We start from the raw sequence: 19443 nt of genomic DNA, 5'->3' as shown, positions 1-19443 counted from the left end.
AGGAAGCACTGCAGGATTTTGTATGCTGGTGTTTTGTTTATAAAATGATTTTATGGACACGTCTGTAAAATGTTCTCTAGATTTTTTTCAAGCACACTAATAAAAAGCATCCTCAGCTTTGTAAAGGCAGCGGCTTCCTTTCCTCCTTGCCAGGTTATTCCAGCCGCGGGGCTTGGCCGCAGCTGAAACATTTCCAAGGCATTTCAAGAGGATCAGTGCCCGCCCTCCCTCTCCGGTGGCAACTGCTTGCGTGGGCATATTTTGCATGCATGCCCTGCCGAGCTGCTCTGAGCTCTTGTTCCTGGACATTGCCAAGCCTGGCTTCCCTTCTGCCCTTCCCCTTGCCAGTTTTTTTCCTAAACATCAAGATAACGCTTTCAAACTTAAGATTTCTAAAACTACCCTGATGCAATGTTTAAGGTTAGAAGGGTTTTTTTGACCCCATATGTCTGTGTTGGTACGTTGGCCGCGGTTTCGGTTGCTTTAGCCCTGGTGTGTGTAAGGAAGCGGGGCTTGTCTCCCAGGCTAATTCCAGCAGCTGCTGGGAACTTGTGAGCAGGTTCAGGGCCAATAGCTGCAGGCAGAGGGAGCGTTATTTTTTGTGAAAGCCCTTAACAGGTTAGAAAAAGGAGAAATTCTTCAGGCCCAGGAGGCTGCTGGCACCCCTGGAAGGGAGCAGCAACCAGGTCTGGCAGTTGTGCTCCTTGCAGAACAGCCCCTCGCTCCCTGCGGAGCAGAAATGCGGTCGTCCGTCTGTCCGTACCCACGGTTTGCTTTCTGTCCTGCAGACCCTCCGGCAAGGCATAGAAGCACCAGCCCACCCGTTCCCCTTCCTGTGGGACCGTGGGCTGCCCTGCCAGTGTCCCCATCCAAGGGAGCTGAGTAATGTCCCGTGCTGGTGGCTCGCGGTCCGTGCTGACCCCGGGCCAGGTCCGCTGTGACGCTGCAGTTCCCAACCACGCAACGAACTGGCCAAGCCGGGCACATGTGACTGCTGTTGAGAAATCAAGTGCAGGAAACCACTTCCCGCAGCCGAGGGGGGCAGCCCCCCGGGCCCCCCGCTCTCCTGCTGCTGGCTCAGCTCCAGAGAAGCCCAGGGTGCTCCCTCTCCCTCCCTCCAAGCGAGCAGCGAGGCACCGTGCTGGGTACAGAGCAGGAGAAAACACCCTCACAGCAAACAAGAAGAGTCAAGGTTGGGTTTGTGGGGTTTTATTGCAATTATATTTTTTTTTCAGTGCCTAAACCTAGTCTCACCAGAGGCAAACACCATGTGTGGAAACCTCCAAGTCTTTCCTACAGCTCTGTCCATTCTAGGAGGAGAAAAGTAGGATCTGAAACTCAGGATGAAAAAAATAGCTTTAAAAAGCAGGGGTAACCAGCCTCCCTTAGTTGGTTTGTTGTTTTTTTTTTTTTCCTCTCCAGCTTTGCTTGCATTAAAACCATTGCTGCCCTGGAGCTTTGTCTCGGTTGCTATTTCAAACCTGTGGTGTGAACATGTCACGTCCTTTGCAATGACAAACTTGGGCTCAGACCTTCACAGTCACCCACGGAGCACGACAGCCAGGATGGAGACCAGGAGGGGAAAGTAAAGTGGGTGAAGAGGTAAAACCCCTCCTGTGGCTGACCCCAGACTGGAGCTGCCCTCTTCTCTCCCCCTGCCACCAGGACCAGAGCAAGCTGAGGTCTCAACCTCACTCCTGCTTGGAGCCACCTTGAGTTAAACAAGATGAAACAGAGTGGGGAGAGGATGTAGCTAATGAGGAACAGCCCCTTTCCCTTTCCCAAAGCACAGCCACCCAGCCAAACGCCCGAGAAAGTGAAGGCTGAGGGCTGGGCTGGCATATGATGCCTCCAGCACGGTTGGGGTCAAGGTGCCCTTATTGCCCTGGCAGGAACAATAAGAGGAGACAGTGAGGCCCCAATCCATCAGGGAGGCACAGTGAGAGCCATGGATGGACGTGCATCTCCTGCCGGCAGTGGGGCCGGTCAGACGGTGGGGAGACGAATCACCCTGAACTCGGTCAGCAGGGCCACGCAGAGGAAGGCCAGGTAGTAGAGGATGAGGCAGACGCCATACGCCTTGCCCAGCTGGAAGCACTGCGCTGGCACCGACACGAAGGAGAAGACCAAGCTCAGCCCCAGGGCCCCGGCGAGGATCCAGACCAGGAGGCTGTCGGGCTCCAGCTGCCGGAGAGATAAGGAGTGACGTGGAGTGACACCAGGGTCATGCTGCCAGCCCGACCTGGACCACCGGGTCACCGCAGCCTCACCTTCACCACCAGCTGGCTGCTGGTCATCTGCAGCAGGCAGCCCAGTCCCACACCGACCAGGATGTCTGGGGCGCGTTCAGGATGAAGACACAGTGCAGGGGACCTCTGGGGAATCACGGAGCCAGCCACATCCCACCTGCCTCGGGGACAGGGACAGGACCGGCCCCCCTCCTCCCTGGCTGAGCCCCGTGGCTGCTGCCTAGCCCAAAGTGATGCCTGTTTGCCTTGAGTACTGGAGGAGGAGAGGCTTCAGCCTGGTCTGGGGACTACCAAAGCCTCCCGGAGGGTGGCACAGCCTCTTCCCCTCCTTCCCTTTGGCAGATCCCAAATCTGCTGGACTCCAGCCCAAACCCCCATCTCTGCTGGGGCAGCAGTGGGGACGGAGGATGCTGCTGGCTCCATCCCTGCAGCTCCTGTCGGTCACAAACACCACACCAGTCCCCTCGAACTGTGTGGGCACTGAGGAGGCTGCCAACATCCCAGGGACTCTGGGATGGATCCTGCCCACCTCCTTCCCAGCGGTCCCCCCAGGAGCAGGGGCTCTCCTGGGCTGCAGACAGGGAAACTGAGGCACCACCACCTCCTCCCGGCATCCAAAGGATACTGAAGATGATGCCCCCAAAGCAGGCGGAGAAGGCCATGCGGGGGTAGCCCTGCCGTGCCATGGTGAGGTCAGAGAAGGTGTCTGCAGAAGAAAAAAGGAGACCTTGGGGGATGCCAGGAGGATGGGCGCGCCTGGGGCAGCACTGGGGTGCGGCAGAGCCCTTACCACCGATGCTGTTGCCCCAGGCCAGCAGCGTCAAGCCCAGCACGGTGTTGCTCAGCTGGAAGATGACACCCAAGGTCCGGAGGATGTTCACCAGCTCCGTAGCCGCAGCGTTGATCCACATGGCACTGGCCAAAAACCCCAGGAAGGCAAATACCTGCAGGGCAGAGGGGTACGCTGGTCCCTGGGTGCATCCTGCAGGACCCTGCACACCTCCAGCTAGCCGTGTCCCTCCTGGGGACTGGGAAGCAGGTCCTGGTTCCTGCTCTGCCCAGTCCAGAGCGGGCTGTGCTGGTCCCTGGTGGGTGTTCAGGGCTGGGGGGCACCTTACACAGTGGTACTTGGGCGGCTCCTCGTTGCTTGTGGTGATGAAGGTGATGATGGCCAGGATGGAGCCAACCAGTGTGATCAGTCCCCAGACTGGGAAGATGCCCTGGATCTGGTACAGCCCATCTGCACGTAGCGGAGAGGGGGGGCATCAGAGCAGCCCTGCAGGCACCACAGGGGCTGGAGCAGGATCCGACCAGGCTTGTGGTAAGAGGTAAAGCCTTGTCCCCTAAAGCCACCTCTACCCTAAGCCCTCACAGGGCTGCTCCCCTCCGTGCCTCAGTTTCCCCAGGTAGGCCAGGCCTGCTTCAGTTTTCCCCCAGGACCTGGATGCTGAGAGGCCCAAACCCCCATCCCTGGGGGAAGGACTGAGCCATCCAGCTGCAAACCAGGCCCCCCAGCTTGGCTCTTCGCTGGCCCATCCACCCTTCCCCAGGTGAGGTGCCAGCTCCAAAGGGCTCCTGTGGTCCCCAGGGCTTTGGTGGCCATCTCAGTCCTGTCCAGGGCTGCCAGGGCTCTTACAGGTGCCTGACTTGAGGGTGAGGACGCAGAGCAGGGGGCTGGTGAGGATGTGCAGGCAGTTGAGGGGTCTCTTCCAGTTCTGGTCGTCCTTGTCGGGATCCACCACAGGAACAGTGAGCAGCAGCACCAGCTCCACAGGCAACTAGGAGGAGCAGCTGTGAGCAGGGACGGGGGACCACCAGCACAGGACACCGCAGGAGGTGCCCCACGACCTGTCCCCCACCTGCCTGCCCTTGTCCCACCACCCTCACCTCCCACCCTGCTGTGCGGGGGCTCCTCCCAGCTTGTGTGCCCCCCTCCTCACCCTGAAGACCTTGAAGAGCCGCCAGTACCAGGGCTTCCTCCTCCACTTGCGGTAGTCCAAGGGGTTGAGGGCAGCAGTGAGGATGCGCAGGGAGGTCTCCCGGGAGGGGAGCAGGGGCTGGTACTCATCACCTGCGAGGGGCCACGGTGGCTGAGCGGGGTGGGGGCTCCCCAGCCCCCCTGCCCTTCCAGCATGGGGCTGCGGTCGCCTGCACGGTCCTGGGGAGATCCCCCTGCCCCGGGGCAGCATCCAGCCATGGCTGCCCTGTGTCTGGGTCATGCATGTGGCAGCCTGGGGGTCCCTGGGCCCCCCACCCACCCCAGAGGACAGAGCGGAGCCAGCCCCAAGCCCATGGGGTACAACGCACCGTAGTCCCCGCTGTTTGTGCCCGAGGACTCCCGCTCCTCAGTGTCCGTCAGCATCTCTGGGGGGAAAAAAGAGAGGAGGGGGCGATGGAGGGAGACCTCAGCACGCCGCAGGTCCCATTGGGACAGCCCGGCAGTCCTTACCTGGCTCCCAGGGTCCGGGGGGGGCCGGCCCCTCACCCCGCTGCCGCCGGTGAATCCAGGTGCAGAGGACCACGGTGAAGACATAGAAGACGTACAGAGCCAGGTAACCTGGGAGGGGGGGGAGCGATGGTGGGTTATGGCACCTCCAGGCTGCTGCTGCCACCCCCCCAACCCCAGCCCCCCGTGGCGCTCACCCAGAGCCTCTCCCAGCGTGATCTTGCCGAAGTAGAGGACCATGAAGGTGAGGAAGACGGCCACCATGTAGAAGATGACGTCCCTGAGGAAGGGTCTGGAGGCGGCTGTGAAGGGCTTGACCAGGGCGATGCCCCCGGCCACCACCGTTGTCACGAACACGCCGGCACCTGCCAACGCAACGGGTCCCTCTCAGGGGGAACAGCCCACGGCCCCACAACATCCCCCCTACTCATCGTCCTCCCCCAAGCTGGCAGCCCCCAGTGGAGGTCTCGTTACCAAAGACGGCCCCGATGGCCAGCCCCGCCGTCCGTGGGTCAGAGAAGGCCACCACAGCGCTGAAGACATCCGGCGCCCCATTGCCAAAGGCCAAGAAGGTGACACCATGGAGAGGGAATGTCAAGGAAAAGACCTGGTGGCCTCATCCCTGCTGTGACACAGGGCACCTGCCCTCTCCGGTGCCACAAGACTCCCTCCCGGTGCCGGCACACCGTCACTCACCACACCACCGTCTCCAGCTCATGCTCCAAATCGTTTTCCCCTGGCACGGTGCCAAGGGTTTGCAGAAGTGTCACCATCATGCCACCTCCCCTGCTCCATCCCTGCGTTCCCCCTCCCTGGGATGAAGGATCATCCCCCGTGACCCGCCAAGGATACTGCCACATTGTGAGACAGCTTCAGGTTGGTGGAGATGGCCGATAAGTTGGGGCAGAAGCTGGAAGAGCAGAGGAGGAGATGGAGAAGGGAGATGGGGCTGTTCCAGGACCACAGGGCTCTGTGCTCACGCCGGGGATCATCTCCTCCTCCACGGGGCTACTCACAACTTCTCCGCCGTCACACCAAGGATGATGAACAGGTACAGGAGCCAGAGAGCCTGGGGATCAGAGAGAGGGGTTGGTGGGGTCTCCATCCCACACCCCTAAAGCTGAGCATCCCGCAGCAGCACCATCCCTGCTCCTGTCCTTACATAGAGGGTGACGGCCAGGGGGAGCAGCCGGGGGGGGAAGACGCAGAAGACCCCATCGAGGTAGTCGAGGAAGCCGCCATCCAGCCGGCAGTCGGGGTTGCTCCGGACGAAGCGGCACCACTCGGAGCTGTTGCGTTTCCGCACCTCCCAGCACTGTGGGGCAGAGTGTGGGGTGCTTGACTGGGCACCATATAAATCCTGTCCCCACCCTGAGCGCCCACCACCCTCCAACAAGGGCTGCCATCAGGCACCCTGTGGGTGACACTACCCCTCTGCCAGGCTGCTTTCGGCAGGTCACCGTCATCCCTGCCTCAGTTTCCCCATCTGTGCTAGGTGTGCGTGGGACACGGGCTGTGCCATGGCCAGCACAGCTGCCAGCTCTTGTCTCCATCCCTAGTCCCCATCCCTATCCCTGTCCCTGTCCCCAGCAGTGTGGGGCCCCGTGCCGCCCCCCACCCATCCCAGGCCTGGCATCAAGCGGTGAGGTTTTCGGAGGAGAAAACCAGCAGCGGAGGAAACCCTGGTGAGATCCCAGCTGCGATCACTGGGGTGGGGGAAGCAGGGACAGGACGGGACCCCACCACCCCTGGCATCCCTCCCACCGCCCCCAAACCCCACCGCAGCCCCTACACTCACATCAAGGCCCCGGCCGTGGCTCAGAGCATCCTCCCCGGGGGGGACCGTGCGCCCCAGCTCCAGCGGCAGCGGGGTCCCGCCCGGCTGCGCCCCGCTGTCCCCCACCAGCGCCCCGGCCAGGCTGAGGGCCCCGGCCAGGCTGAGCGCCCCGGCCGGCCCCATGGCACCCTGCCCCATGGCACGGGGCAGCACCGGGGGGCACCTACCGCAGGCAGCGGCCCCCGGGGCGGGGGAGCAGGGGCAGCTCCTGGCCCCCCATCCCGCAGCTCCCCGGGCAGGGCAGTAGAGGGGGAATTAAAAACAAAGACTTAAAAAATGAAAATACTAATAAATAATAACGACAAAAGGCACAGCAACCCGCCGGGGGGGCTGGAAAACACGCTGCCACGCCACGTCCTGCCCGGGGGGGGCTCAGCCCCGGGGCCGTGCCGCTCCGAGCGCGGGCGGAGCAAGGCGGGGGGGGGGGGTAAAGCGGGAGTGGGGCCGGTACCGACACCCCCCGCAGGACCAGGGGACACGCGGGACGCCCCCAAAGCACGGAGGGGGCGGGGAAGACCCCGATGCGGGTGGGGACCCCGGGGTGGGTGGAGGGTCCTGGGCTGAGGGATGCTCGGGGGAGGCTGGGGGGACCCGGGGGACCCCACCCGCCCCGCGGACCCACCGTGGCAGCGCGGCCCCGCTGTCGTGCGCGGGCAGCTGATTGCCCCCCCCCCGCCCGCCTCCCCCGCGTCTTAAAGGGGCCGCCACCCTCCGCTCTTAAAGCGACAGCGCCACTTTTTTACTCGTGGCTGGCAGGGTGTCTGCCGCGGGGGGGGGGCGGGTAGTAGCCTCTGCTCCGTTCCCCCTACACCATCCCCGCTCTCTGCCCCGTCCCTCCACATCCCAGTGCCCGCAGGCTGTGCCAGGGCAGAGGCTGGATACCCGCCCCCGGGTGCTGCACCCACCGACCCCTGTTTGGGGTGACCCTCTGAGACCGGGTGAGCTCATCACAGGCACGGCCGAGCATGTTGTTCTGGAGGGAGCCGCACGCTGTGCCCCGTGGCGGGGCAGCTACACCAGCGCTGAGCGCTGGGGCTGCAGTGCACGGAGCTGCACAGGCCCCCGTGCCGGTGGCCCCATGACCCCACAGCAGCCTTTGCTGCTGCACTGTCCCTCTTCGCACCCTTCCATTGTGTGGCCAGCATACTCTGCCCCAGGACCCCCTGCTGCCCCCAGCCCCAGCTGTGCCCCTGTCCCATGCAAGCCGGGGGGAGGTGACTGTCCGCGGGGCCCTAAGAGCCTTACGGGATTAACGGGTCCGTTTCCCACCTTGGTTTCTCTCTGAAGTCACCTGCAGAGGGTCCCTCGGGACGGCCAGGGAGAGGGGAAAGGAAGAAGAATAAAGACCCAAAGGGAGCACCTAGCTTGGAGGGTCCCCAACAGGAGCTCAGGTCCAGCCTGGCACCCAAAGGCCAGTGGCACCCACTGGGTAAGAGCCCCGGCTCTGCCAAGTGCTGCCAGGAGCTGGCCAGGGCGTGGGGCAGAGCTCCCTCTCTCCACTTCGCCCCGGGCATTGCCCCGCGGGACAGTGCTGCTTTCTGCTCAACCGGTTCTCCTGGTTTTAGACCAAATTTTGGCGCTTGCCGCAGGGCTCGGGTCCCTGCTCATGGAGGTGGTGGGTAAGCTGTGCTCCCACCTTGATTTCTGCACCCACATTGCAGTGCATGGCTGGGTGCAGGTGGTCTCGTAGAACTGGAAAATTAATCAGCAGCAACTGGGAGCTGATGGGAGCTGGTGGGACACGCTGGGCCTTGGCACATGCCTGCCTGAGCGATGCCTTTGGGGTGCTGCCCTGCCCAGAATAGCCCCCAGGCACGTGCCATCTTTCCCGGCTCCTCCACTGATCCGATAAAGGGCATTACCAGTCCCCTCCCCGCTGGGCATGGGGACGTACCCCAGCAGGGTGCCCCAGCAGCACCCCCACCCCGGTGGCTCCCGACCAAGCCCCCTCACCCCCATGGCTCACTGGGTGTCCAGGTTCACTGTGGGCTCTGGAGGTTTGAGATAAAGCTACCTGGCACCCTGCCGTGGCATGGCATGAGCGCGCCAGGCCTCGGGCAGGCAGCTGCAGTGCTGCTTGGGGTAAAACCGGGGGGGGGGGCTGTACAGAGCCGGGCCACGGGGACTTTATGCATGGCACGGTGTTTTTGCCACCGCGGGCGGGGGTCTCTGAGGCCTCTGCCCCCGCCCCGCTGGGACACCCCACGGCTCCGGGGACTTTGCCCGCCAGAGGAGCGGGGAGGGCGGTAAACAGGCGCCGGCCGGGATTGCGCAAGGCCGGGGCTGCGCTGGCGCCGGGGCCGGTGGGTCGGGCACCAACACCCCCCGTGTCACCCCTGGTCCAAAACCCCCGTGGGAACCAGCTCCCCCCCCCCCCCCCCGCTGTCAGTGAGCCGCTCCCCACGGGCCGCACCCGCTGGGGTTGGACCCCACGGGGGACACCCCGGGAACCGGGTTCCCCACGGCGAGGGGGCCCACGTGTGCCACGTGGGGGGGCATAGTTGGGGGGGGGGGCGAACCTGCGCGCATCTCCCGTGGGGGTGGGCTTGAGGGGCTGAGTGTGCGGGGGGCACGGGGGGAGATGGGGGCGTGAGGTGGGGGGGGCGGACATGTGCGTGGGTTGAGCGGAGGGGTTTGGGGGGGGGGGATGGACAAGGGATGTCTACGGAGCGGGCGGGGGGCCCCCCCCCGGCCACCGCGCAGGCGGCCGCTGCCGGGGGCGTGGCCTTAACCAAACCCCGCCCCTAACCCCGCCCACAACCCCGCCCCTTCCCCGGGGCCCCCGCCCCCGCCGCCGTCCCCGCCATGGCGGCGCTGCGGACGCTGCTGGGGGTCGCGCTGGCCGCCGCCCTGGCCGGGGCCGTCCCCGCCGCCGCCGCCCCCCCGCCCCGCAACGTCTCCGTGCTGCTGGAGCCCGGCTCGGGGCGGCTCCGCGTCCTGCCCGGCCGTCGCCCCGCCGCCGTCGCCTGGGCCAGCCTCGACGACCGCATCCCCACCGTCGGGTAGGGCCGGGCCGGGCTGTCCCGGGACGGGACGGGGGCTCGCACGGAGCCGAGCGGGATGGGGCACCGGGGGCGATCTCGGGGGAGCCGTCGCGGGTGGAGCGCCCCGTCCTGTCCGTGTCCGTGTCCCACCCGTGTCCGTGTCCGTGTCCCACCCGTGTCCGTGTCCCCCCAGCTGGGCCTTCCTGGAGGTGACCACCAATGGCTCGTACAACGACAGCCTGCAGGCCTACGCGGCCGGGCTCGCCGAGGCCGCCGTCTCCGAGCAGGTAACAGGTGACCCCACCAAAAGCGGGGTGCCCCCTCCTCTCCCCCGGCTGATCCCCACCGGTGACGCCACCGTGTCCCCCAGCTGATGTACATGCACTGGATGAACACCATGGTGGGCTACTGCGGCCCCTTCAAGTACGAGAGCGAGTACTGCGAGAAGCTGCGGAGCTACCTCGAGGCCAACCTGGGCTGGATGGAGGAGCAGATGGGGAAGGGGAAGGACCCCGAGTACTGGCACCAGGTGAGGACAGGGTACCCCCACGCAGGGGGAGCCCCACTGCACCCCCCGGGCTAATTGGGGCTTTAATCAAGAGGAGAGGACAGGGCAGCGAGGGGTGCCTGGGGTCGTGGCCGGGCTCCAGGCAGGATGACGAGGATCCAGCCAGGATCCTCTTTCCCTAGGTGAGCAGAGGCAACTTGTGACCTTCTCCCCGCTGGAGCCTCCCACGCTGCTGTTGGGGTGCACAGGGGGTGGCTTGGCCCCCTCCAGCCACCGGTGCTGAGTCACGGCCCCGCTGACGGCAGCGCTTCCCCCAACGCCTCCTCCTGCCTCTGCGGCAGCACTGGGACCCACCGGATCTGCTGCATCTCCCGAGGGAAGGGGGGAGCCCATCCCCCCGAAATCCCTCACCCCTGTGCCCCGCGGGAGCCGAGTGCCAGCTCTGTCCCCTGTCCCCACAGGTGCGCCTGGCCCTGCTGCAGCTGAAGGGGCTGGAGGACAGCTACAACGGGCGCCTGGACTTCCCCCGGGACACCTTCACCCTGGCACCCTTTGGCTTCCTGTAAGCTGCTTCTCAGAGGTGATGGGGGGCAGGGGGTGGTCACCCCCGGGGTTGGGTGCTGCTGGGGGGGCCCCTGGGAACGAGTCCTGAATGTCCAGGGACACACAGTTCTGCTGTCAGTCTCCCTCGCCCACCTTCTCTGGGCGCTCGTTCTCTGCTGCTGGCGCGGGGTGGAGCCAAGGCAGGTTCTCCTCCTCCCCAGCACCATGGGCTACCTGGTGGGTCCCTGTCCCAGGCCCACTGCAGCCCCCTGCCTCAGTTTCCCCATTGCCACGCTCACCCTTCCCTCCCCACTCAGACTGCCACGGTGCTTCTGGCACTGGCACCTGCACTGGGATGGGATGGAGAAACCCTCCGGCCCAGATGGGCAAACAGAGCTCTGAACTGGGCTGTCCCCTACCTGGTACTCCGTGTCCCCCCAGTCTGTTGCAGTTGGGGGGTGACCTGGAGGACCTGGAATCTGCCCTGAACCGCTCTTCACCGCGGCGCGTCCTGGGCTCGGGCTCCTGCTCTGCCCTCCTCAAGCTGCTGCCGGGCCATCGGGATCTCCTGGTCGCCCATGACACCTGGACGTCCTACCAGTCCATGCTGCGCATCATCAAGAAGTACACGCTGCCCTTCCGCACCTCGGCCGGCGGTGCGTGGGCTGCGCTGGGGGGGCTGCATCCGACACCCTCTTTCTGACTCTCCCCTGCTTTTGCATCCCACCCTTCCAGGCAGTTCTCAGATCCCTGGGAGCATCCAGGTGTTTTCCTCCTACCCCGGCACCATCTTCTCTGGTGATGACTTCTACATCCTCAGCAGCGGGTTGGTGAGTGGGGTCTGGTCCTTGGGGACCCCCCCTCGGCCCTGCTGCTCTCCTTATCGCTCCCCTCCCCACAGGTCGCGCTGGAAACCACCATTGGGAACAACAACCCGGCGCGGTGGAAGTACCTGGACCCACGGAGCAGCGTCCTGGAGTGGCTGAGGAACATCGTGGCCAACCGCCTGGCCCGCAGCGGGCCCGAGTGGGCCGCCGTCTTCCGGCGGTTCAACAGCGGCACGTGAGCAGGGCGGGATGGGACGTGGGAAGCTGTCCTGGGGGAGTGGGATCGGATGGAGGGATGCTCCCCCCAGCAGCGGGGATGTCCGCAGGCAGAGGCGGGCTGCTGGAGGGACGCTTTCCGCCTTCTCCGTGCCAGGTACAACAACCAGTGGATGGTGGTGGACTATAACGCCTTCGTGCCAGGGAGGGCAAGCCCACCGCAGGGGCTGCTCACCGTGCTGGAGCAGATCCCGTGAGTGCCCCCGTTCCGAACGCCGGCTCCTGCGCTGAGCCATGGCGGAAGCGTTTCCTCTCCTGTCCCCGGGGGTCTGGGAAAGCCCGAAGGGTCCTGTCCACCCCTGGCCCAACGGGTGGGAGTTGGGTGATGGGGCTGCAGATGCAGGCAGGAGCTCTCCGGCTCTCTGGGGATGGGTGTCTGCAGGTGGTGAGCGCCCAGCACCCCTGCTTGGGGTGGGAACCCGGTCGTGGGGACCCCCCAGCTGGGCTGCTCCCCCTTCCCACCATGTCCCCCCTATCCCCATGTGTGCCCTGACCGATGCTCTTCCTCCTGGCGCAGGGGCCTGGTGCTGGCGGCCGATCGGACGGAGCTGCTGTACCAGCAGGGCTACTGGGCCAGCTACAACCTGCCGTGAGCAGCATCCAGCCCCATCCCACCCCACCCTGTCTCCCAAAAAGGGGGGCAGCCAACGCTGGCCTTGCCCCCCCTGCACTGGGTGCTGACTCGCTGGGTTCCCCCCCCACTCCACACCACCCCCAGGTACTTCGAGGAGATCTTCAACGCCAGTGGGAACCCGGAGCTGGTGAAGAAATACGGCGACTGGTTCACCTATGACAAGAACCCACGTGCCCAGATCTTCCGCCGGAACCAGACACTGGTCCATGACCTGGACTCCATGGTCCGCCTGATGAGGTGGGTGCTGGGGCTCCCCCCAAACCTGGGTGTTCCCCCACTTTCCCCCAGGGATTCGCAACCCTCAGGGGGTGGGTTTTTTTCAGCATTATGAATATGTATGTATTTTTTTTTCCCCCCACCACTCTCTCCTGGCCGCTTTGCAGGTCTAACAACTACCTGCGGGACCCGCTGTCACGGTGCAGGGGCTGCGACCCCCCCCAGAACGCGGAGAATGCCATCTCCGCCCGCTCCGACCTCAACCCCCCCAACGGCACCTACCCCTTCCCTGCCCTGCGCCAGCGCTGCCACGGCGGCACCGACATGAAGGTGGGGGAGATGGGGAAGCCCTGGGGGGCAGCTGGAGGTCCCCTCTTTGGGGGTGCTCCCCCTGGGCTGCGTTGCCCCATCCCTGTGTTGACCTGCACACCTCTTTTTTTCCCCGACCTCCCCAGGTGACCTCCTCAGACATGGCCCCCACCTTCGGGCTGGTGGCCGCCAGCGGTCCGGCCTGGGACGACGTGCCCCCCTTCCGCTGGAGCGCATCCCCCTGCAGCACCCTGCTGCACATGGGCCACCCCGACCTCTGGACCTTTCCCCCTGTCAAGGTCCACTGGGACTGAACGGGTGCTGCCGGGCTGAACCCGTCCATCTGTCCGTCCATGGGCATCTGTCCTGCGTGGGGGTCCCTTTGGGGGGGCAGCTGGGTGGGGGCGATCGCTACCAGCTCTCCCCTGTTACCCCAGGGGACTGGCTTTGGGTGCAAGGGGGGGTCCCCAGCCCTCCTGGCTCTTTCTGCTTCTGCCTCTTGCTGCCGCATCCCCGCGGTGCCGCAGGGGACCGCACCCCCTCCCTGCTGAGGGGCTCCGGCCCGGGGACGTTTCCCTGGTGCTGGCACCTGGTTTGGTGGGGCTCTTCCCATAAAAGGGGGGGTCCTGGGAGGCTGGAGCTCGCCCAGAGAGGAGGGGAGTGAGCTGGTTTGGCGGTGACAAATAAAGTGGTGTGCGTGCAGCGGTGGTGGTGGCTGTGCTTTGCGCTCTGCCGAGATTCTCTGGTGTCTTGTATAAGGGTTGGGCTCATGCAGCGGTCTTCTTCCCCCGAGTTATCGGGGTGCTCCCTGCCTCTGCTGCGTCCTGGCTGGCCAGGCCAGGCTCTTTTGGGGTGCAGGCTCCTAAAATTTCTTTGCAGGTGCATCAGGCTGGGTACCGTGCTGGAGTGGGGGGCACTGCTTGCCCCCCAGGATGAGGTGGCCGTCCTCATCCCCTTTGTCTTCCCCTCCTCTACCACTTGTGTCCCCCCAGCCCTGAAACTCTCCTTGCAAAATCCTCTTACTGCAGCTCCCTCGATCCGCTCTGCCTCGTTAGGAATAACGAGGTCATTACTGGGGGATTAATGAGCTGGTGCTTGGCAGTGCTTTGAAGGTGCCAGGTTCCCACCGGGACTGAGGGCTGCTGAGGGCCCCCGCGGCTCCCTGGGGGCTCCACAGGGCCGGGTTGCAGCAGGGTCTGGGCAGTTGGGGTGCTGGCACCCCAAAAGCTGGGATGGGTGCCCTGGACAGGGTGGAGTGTCTAAAAGCTGCTGTACCTGGGGGTGGGGGGTTGCAGGTAAGGTGGGTGAGTGACAGAGCCTGTGCCCACATCCCTTGGAGTCTCCGTGGGGCAGGGGGTGGTGCTTGGGAGGTCTTGGTGCCTCAGTTTCCCTGAGTAGGAGGAGGTCACTGCCACTGAGTGACAGGGCAGTGCAGAGGCGGGTTAAAGGGAGAACAAGCGTGGGGTGGAAAAGGACTCTGGAGCGCCCGAGGGCTGAGCTGAAATGTGGTGCCCTTGCTGAAAGGGTCCCTAGCCCCCTCCTTGTGAGTGGGGGTGGCCTCCTTGCACCCCTTCCCCAGCACCTGCCACCAAGGGTCCCCAGGGCTCATCCCTGTCCCATCCCCAGGGAAGTGATTGCAGCCGCACTGTGAGATGGGGGGGTTCTCTCCATGGGCCCCCAGGGGAGCTGGTCCTTTTGTGACCCCCACCCTTGGTGCCCCTGTTCAAGAAATCCTCATCGTCGCCCACGTTTCCAGTCCCCCACGTCCCAAAAGCAGCATGGATCAGTGCAGAGGCACCTGGTCTCTGCAAGCAGCACCATGCCTCTGTGCTGACCCTGCCTCTGCTGTTCACTCTGAAGCCTAATGATGGTGTAAACACCAGGGCATTAGTTAATTCATTGCCACCAAAGGCCAGCTCCATCGGGGACAAGTCTGCCCTGCAGCCTGCGCCCTGCTCAGTGCCTGTCACCAGGATGCTCGTGGGGGGGCTTTGCAGCACTGTTTGGGTCAGAGGACTGAAATCTGGTGTTCTGGGGTCTGTTTCGCTTCCCTCCACCTGGCAGTGGGGCAGAGCTGGAGGGAGAGCTGGTGGGTTCCCAGCACACCCCGTTGGGCTGTGGCGTGTGTGTGCCAGCTCGTGTGCAGTGTTCCCCCTTCCTGCCTTGGGACCCCCGTGGAGCCACCGCAGAAGGGGACAGGACTAACCTCCTGCCAAAGCGGACTTTGCTTTCAGACTCCTCCAGCCCGAGGGACAGAGAAATCCTCTGTGGCTGCGGGGTGAGGAACCAGGGACCCACCTTCCTCCAGACCCCACCTTCCTCCTCCTCACCTGTCCAGGACAGTGCCAGCCCCTCTGCGCAGAGGTAGGGTGCGTGCTGGGGGGACCCTTACCCTGGGGGTGTCACCAGGCCTGGGTGACAAGGGGTCCTGGGGTGTCCTGGAGGAAAAGGGGGCTCTGCCTGGAGGTCCCCTGACCCAGGCCCCTCATGCCAGCCAGAAACTGGGGGGGGACGGACTTGTCCTGGGGGGCTTATCGAGCTGGCAGGGCTGAGCCCCACTGGGGTCATGCGGCTTGGAGGGGGGCTGCTGCAGGGCAGGGGGGATTGGCAGGGCGGGCATAGGGGTGGGCTGGCTGGGACAGTGGCGATGGGGAGTGTCTTGGCTGCCTGCCGGGGATTTGGGGTGTGCAAGCTGCTCTCGCTACACTGCGGGTCCGGGTCAAAGGGGCAAAGTCCCCAAATTCACTGGGTCCCGAAGGAGCCAGTGGTTGTGCCCAGCTGGCAAGGACAAACCCCTGGGGACCCCCAAAGCTGTTTGGGAGCTGCCTCTCCTCATCCCATCCCCGGGGCGCCCACATCCCATCCCCTGGGCACCTACATCCCATCCCCCGGGCGCGCAAAGGCCACTGGGATTTGGCTGCTGGGGCAGCACGTGTCCATCCCTGCTGGGACACTGGGCACCGTGCCCGGGCTGTGGCTGGGCACCTTCGGCATGGATCCAGCCCCGCGCTTGGAACAAGGCAGCTGGTGCTGAGCAAACAGCCGGGCCCAGGGCAACGTTTAAAACCTGCCCCTCGCCCCGCTGCGTCGCCAGACACGGGGACTTGGGGACACGGGGACTTGGGGACACGGGCACGGGGCCTCTCCGACGTCACCCATCCCTTCTCTGCCCCTCAAACCCAGCTGCGGGCCAGGAGCCAGGGACGTGCAGCGAGGCCCCGCGGGACAGCAGGTACCCCCCGCGAGGGGTGGCCCTGGCTGGGTTTGGGGACGGGTGCGGGAGGAATGCTCGGGGCCATGGGGGCTTGGGGACCAGGGGGGTGGAGGAGGGGGTGGCACAGCATGTCCTGGGGCTCTGCCAGGGAGGGCCTATTGCTGCGCCCTGGGACTCGGCGCTGCTGCTTCCCGGAGCCGGAGTGGGGTGACACTGGGGACAAGCGATGCCGCCTTGTCTCTGCCGTGGGCTGCCAGCCAGCAGTGCCGGCGCCTTGTTCCCTGGCTCCGCTCGCCCCTGGAACCCATCTGGTTGCCTCTCCCACCTCCCCCTGGCAGAGCATCCACCACTGGGGCCATGGCAGCCCAGCTCGGGGGGGGTGAGAAGCCCTTCCACGTCGTGTCGCCCGTCCTGGAGAGCCTGCCCCTATCCCGGGCGGCGGGCACCAAGGTCTACATGAAGTTGGAAAACGTCCAGCCCACGGGCTCCTTCAAGATCCGGGGCATCGGCCACCTCTGCCGGGAGGTGAGTGTTGTTGGGGGGGGGCACGGGCAGGGTGCTGCTTCTGCCCTTTCAGGGGGCACGGTGGAGGGGATGCAGCCGTCCCTTTCCCTCCTTCCCTCCTGCCTTTCAGGCTGCCAAGAAGAGCTGTCGCCACTTCGTTTGCGCCTCAGGTAATTGGGCCCCGAGCTGAGGTTGGGGGGAGCTGTGGGGGATGCTCTTGGGTAATATAGGGGGCACAGGGGGGGTCGAGCCCTGCCTGACCCCCTGCTTTCCGCAGGGGGGAACGCGGGTCTAGCAGCGACGTACGCGGCCAAGAAGCTGGGGTTGCCAATCACTGTCGTGGTCCCCAGCACCACTGGCCCCGCCACCGTGCGCAAGCTGGAGGAGCTGGGGGCAAAGGTGGAGGTCTCCGGCCAGGTACCCCTGCAGCAGCCCCCTAAAATTGGGATCTGGGGGGCAGAGGGGGCTGAGCCTGAGCTCAAGCCTTCTCTGCGATGCTGGGGATGTGTATGGCAAACCCCATCCCAAAACGTCCCCCTGCTGCATCACCTGCACCCGGCATCATGGGAGGGTCACCCTGGGGACCCCCACCTCTGCCCAGTGCCCCGTGTGGATTTCCAGTGTTCCCTGGTCCTGCGGTGACAAGGGACCCACCTCCGGGGTGCAAGGGCTGGATGTGGCGCCGCTGAGCCCCCATTGCCCCCCCCAGGTGTGGGATGAAGCCAACACGAGAGCCCTGGAGCTGGCACAGACTGAGGGCTGGGTCAGCATCCACTCCTTTGACGACCCCTTGGTGTGGTGAGTGCTGCCAGGGCTCAGCCCCTGCCCCGCTCCCCATCCCCAGGGTCCGGGCTGGCTCGGGGTACCCCTGGGCTGCATCCTCCCAACCCCCTTGCCCTGCAGGCAGGGTCACGCCAGCCTGGTCCTGGAGCTGAAGGACTCCCTGGAGACCAAACCGGATGCCATCCTGCTGGCAGTGGGTGGTGGGGGGCTACTGGCAGGCGTTGTGGCTGGCCTGTGCCAGGTGGGCTGGCAGGATGTCCCCGTCGTCGCTGCTGAGACCTGGGGGGCTCACAGCTTCCACGCGGCGCTGGCAGCTGGCCGGCTCGTCACCCTGCTTGACATCACCAGGTGAGCCGGGCTCCGCGGGAGCGTGCAACGAGTTGGTGGGTCTCAGCCCAGCTCGCTGAGGGGTCCCGGGACCACCCTGACCACCTTCCTCCCCTCCTGTCTTGTCCTAGCGTGGCCAAGTCCCTGGGAGCCAAGACGGTGGCGGCGCGGGCACTGGAGTGTGCCCAGGAGTGCCAGGTCATCTCCCAGGTGGTGGAGGACGCAGAGGCCGTGCGAGCCGTGGAGCAGTTCCTGGGTGAGCAGGGGCCGGCAAGCCACGGCACGGGTGATGGGGACACCGCCTGCGGGGTGCCAGACTCGGGATGCTGGGGGCACCCTGGCTCCGCAGGCGGCTGATGGGAACGGGATGGGGTGGGCGGCTCAGGGTGACCCCCAGCTGTTGTCCCTGCAGATGACGAGAGGATGCTGGTGGAGCCGGCGTGCGGGGCCACCCTGGCCCTGCTCTACACGGGGCGGCTGCAGCAGCTGCAGCGCGAGGGGCGGCTGCGGACCCCGCTGGCCTCCGTGGTGGTGGTGGTGTGCGGGGGCAGCGGCATCCAGGTGGCCCAGCTGCGGGCCCTGAAGAGCCAGCTGGGGCTGGAGTGACACCTGCCTCGAGGAGGGGGACGTGATGGCACCCTCTGCTTGCTTTCTTTCCAAAATGACTAAAATAAAGCCCCACCGCCTGGTGGACGCGGGGCCGGACTCCTCCTGCAGCCTCTGCCCCAGCACACAGCATCCATGTAGGGGTGGGGAAACTGAGGCACGTGGGGCGGCCGAGAGCGGGGCTTATGCTGAAGGCAGGGATCTGGCCGGGGCCCTGCCCATCTGATGGCAGGACTGGGTACACCCATCCCACTCTGCCCCTTGGATGTGCTGGGCATCCCCCCACCGTCCCCCAACCCTCGGTCCCTCACTCCTCCCTCCCCTGCTCCTCCCCAGGCTGGTTGGACTGCAGCTCCCCGCCTCAATTAGCAAACTCTCCCTCTCTGACTAATTACTTCGCCACTGTCTTTATGCATTATTATTCTAATGATTATTAATTATTACAATCTTCTCCCATTCCTGCCGCGCTGTCCGTGCTCAAAGGGGAACAACACGCACGGACCCGCTTGTTACCGTGATTTATTGGCGGAGCTCCCGGCTGTGGTTGACACCCGCGGGCTCCGAGGGGCACGGACACACGTGCGTGTGTGTGTACCCCCCATCCCAGAGCCCCCGTGATCCCGCTTTGTCCCCCATGCCACTCTTTTTGCCATTTTCCTCTTTCCTGCTCTCCCCTATTCCCACTCTCTAGTGCTGCGTTTTCTTTTAACCCTTTGCGATTGCACCTCCCGGAGTGTTTTCGTGTCCCATCCCTGATGACACTTCTCCCCCCTCTCCACCCCATTGCCGGCCCATGTGGGCTCTTGCTCCCACTGGGGCTCCCCAGCTCCGACTGCTCCCCACTTCCCCAGCTGAGCCCATGCCCCAGGCATCACTTGGGAATGTCGGGCAGGGAGACAAGCCCTCTCCTACCCCAAAACCCTTCTCAGCCTCCTCCCCTTCAGAGCAGAGGGGGCTCAGCCCCAGGACCAGCTCAGCCCCCAGATCCCAGATCTCTTCCACAAAGCCCTTTTTCCCAGCCAGGTGCCTGCCCTGGGACGTGGCCACCCTCCCTGCAGGAGCACCCTCCCTGCCTTCGGCCCTTTTCCCCGCTCCCCCCAGTACACCCCACCGGCCAGGCCAGCCCCCCCAGATGCTTCTTGGAGGCCCAAACCCCATAAATCAAAACTCTGCCGCTCCA

At 65.0% G+C, this 19443-nt stretch overlaps 3 protein-coding genes across 3 annotated transcripts; 2 read left to right on the top strand and 1 right to left on the bottom strand.

Annotated features, from left to right (window-relative positions):
- Nucleotides 1-1986: 1986 nt before the first annotated feature.
- SLC8B1 (solute carrier family 8 member B1) lies at nt 1987-6670 on the bottom strand. The gene is made up of 15 exons (XM_086623519.1): nt 6494-6670; nt 5858-6010; nt 5712-5764; nt 5548-5605; nt 5170-5302; nt 4893-5060; nt 4699-4806; nt 4557-4613; nt 4190-4320; nt 3886-4027; nt 3368-3489; nt 3040-3193; nt 2875-2955; nt 2271-2335; nt 1987-2184 (listed from the first exon to the last, which is right to left on the bottom strand). Exons 1-15 carry the CDS (start codon nt 6668-6670, stop codon nt 1987-1989), a joined length of 1800 nt encoding a protein of 599 aa, XP_086479645.1.
- Nucleotides 6671-9337: 2667 nt separating this feature from the next.
- PLBD2 (phospholipase B domain containing 2) lies at nt 9338-13379 on the top strand. Its single transcript, XM_086623419.1, has 12 exons — nt 9338-9534; nt 9710-9803; nt 9887-10045; nt 10486-10586; nt 11009-11223; nt 11303-11397; nt 11469-11629; nt 11768-11863; nt 12188-12259; nt 12389-12541; nt 12688-12850; nt 12976-13379. The coding sequence occupies exons 1-12, from the start codon at nt 9338-9340 to the stop codon at nt 13141-13143; spliced, it is 1674 nt and encodes a 557-aa protein (XP_086479545.1). The 3' UTR covers nt 13144-13379.
- A 2596-nt stretch (nt 13380-15975) lies between these two features.
- On the top strand, nt 15976-18263 carry SDSL (serine dehydratase like). The gene is made up of 8 exons (XM_086623662.1): nt 15976-16061; nt 16382-16568; nt 16678-16717; nt 16825-16964; nt 17257-17345; nt 17451-17678; nt 17789-17913; nt 18070-18263. Exons 2-8 carry the CDS (start codon nt 16401-16403, stop codon nt 18261-18263), a joined length of 984 nt encoding a protein of 327 aa, XP_086479788.1. The 5' UTR covers nt 15976-16061; nt 16382-16400.
- Nucleotides 18264-19443: the final 1180 nt, after the last annotated feature.

The sequence above is a fragment of the Tauraco erythrolophus genome, chromosome 19, assembly GCF_009769465.1.
Source record: "Tauraco erythrolophus isolate bTauEry1 chromosome 19, bTauEry1.pri, whole genome shotgun sequence".
Taxonomy (NCBI): Eukaryota; Metazoa; Chordata; class Aves; order Musophagiformes; family Musophagidae; genus Tauraco; species Tauraco erythrolophus.
Note: the sequence above shows the minus strand (reverse complement) of the source record. Positions and strands in the feature narration are given on the sequence as shown.

Bases quoted from the DNA above. Each gene is read 5' to 3' on its own strand.
- SLC8B1 (XM_086623519.1), bottom strand. From the start codon at position 6,670: ATGGGGCAGGGTGCCATGGGGCCGGCCGGGGCGCTCAGCCTGGCCGGG. The intron at 5,061-5,169 runs GTAACGAGACCT...TTGCGTTGGCAG, and splicing joins GGCCATCGGGGCCGTCTTTG to GTGCCGGCGTGTTCGTGACA. The intron at 4,321-4,556 runs GTGCGTTGTACC...GGCCCCTCGCAG, and splicing joins CACAAACAGCGGGGACTACG to GTGATGAGTACCAGCCCCTG.
- PLBD2 (XM_086623419.1), top strand. From the start codon at position 9,338: ATGGCGGCGCTGCGGACGCTGCTGGGGGTCGCGCTGGCCGCCGCCCTG. The intron at 10,046-10,485 runs GTGAGGACAGGG...CTGTCCCCACAG, and splicing joins ACCCCGAGTACTGGCACCAG to GTGCGCCTGGCCCTGCTGCA. The intron at 10,587-11,008 runs GTAAGCTGCTTC...GTGTCCCCCCAG, and splicing joins CTGGCACCCTTTGGCTTCCT to TCTGTTGCAGTTGGGGGGTG.
- SDSL (XM_086623662.1), top strand. From the start codon at position 16,401: ATGGCAGCCCAGCTCGGGGGGGGTGAGAAGCCCTTCCACGTCGTGTCG. The intron at 16,718-16,824 runs GTAATTGGGCCC...TGCTTTCCGCAG, and splicing joins CCACTTCGTTTGCGCCTCAG to GGGGGAACGCGGGTCTAGCA. The intron at 17,346-17,450 runs GTGAGTGCTGCC...CTTGCCCTGCAG, and splicing joins TTTGACGACCCCTTGGTGTG to GCAGGGTCACGCCAGCCTGG.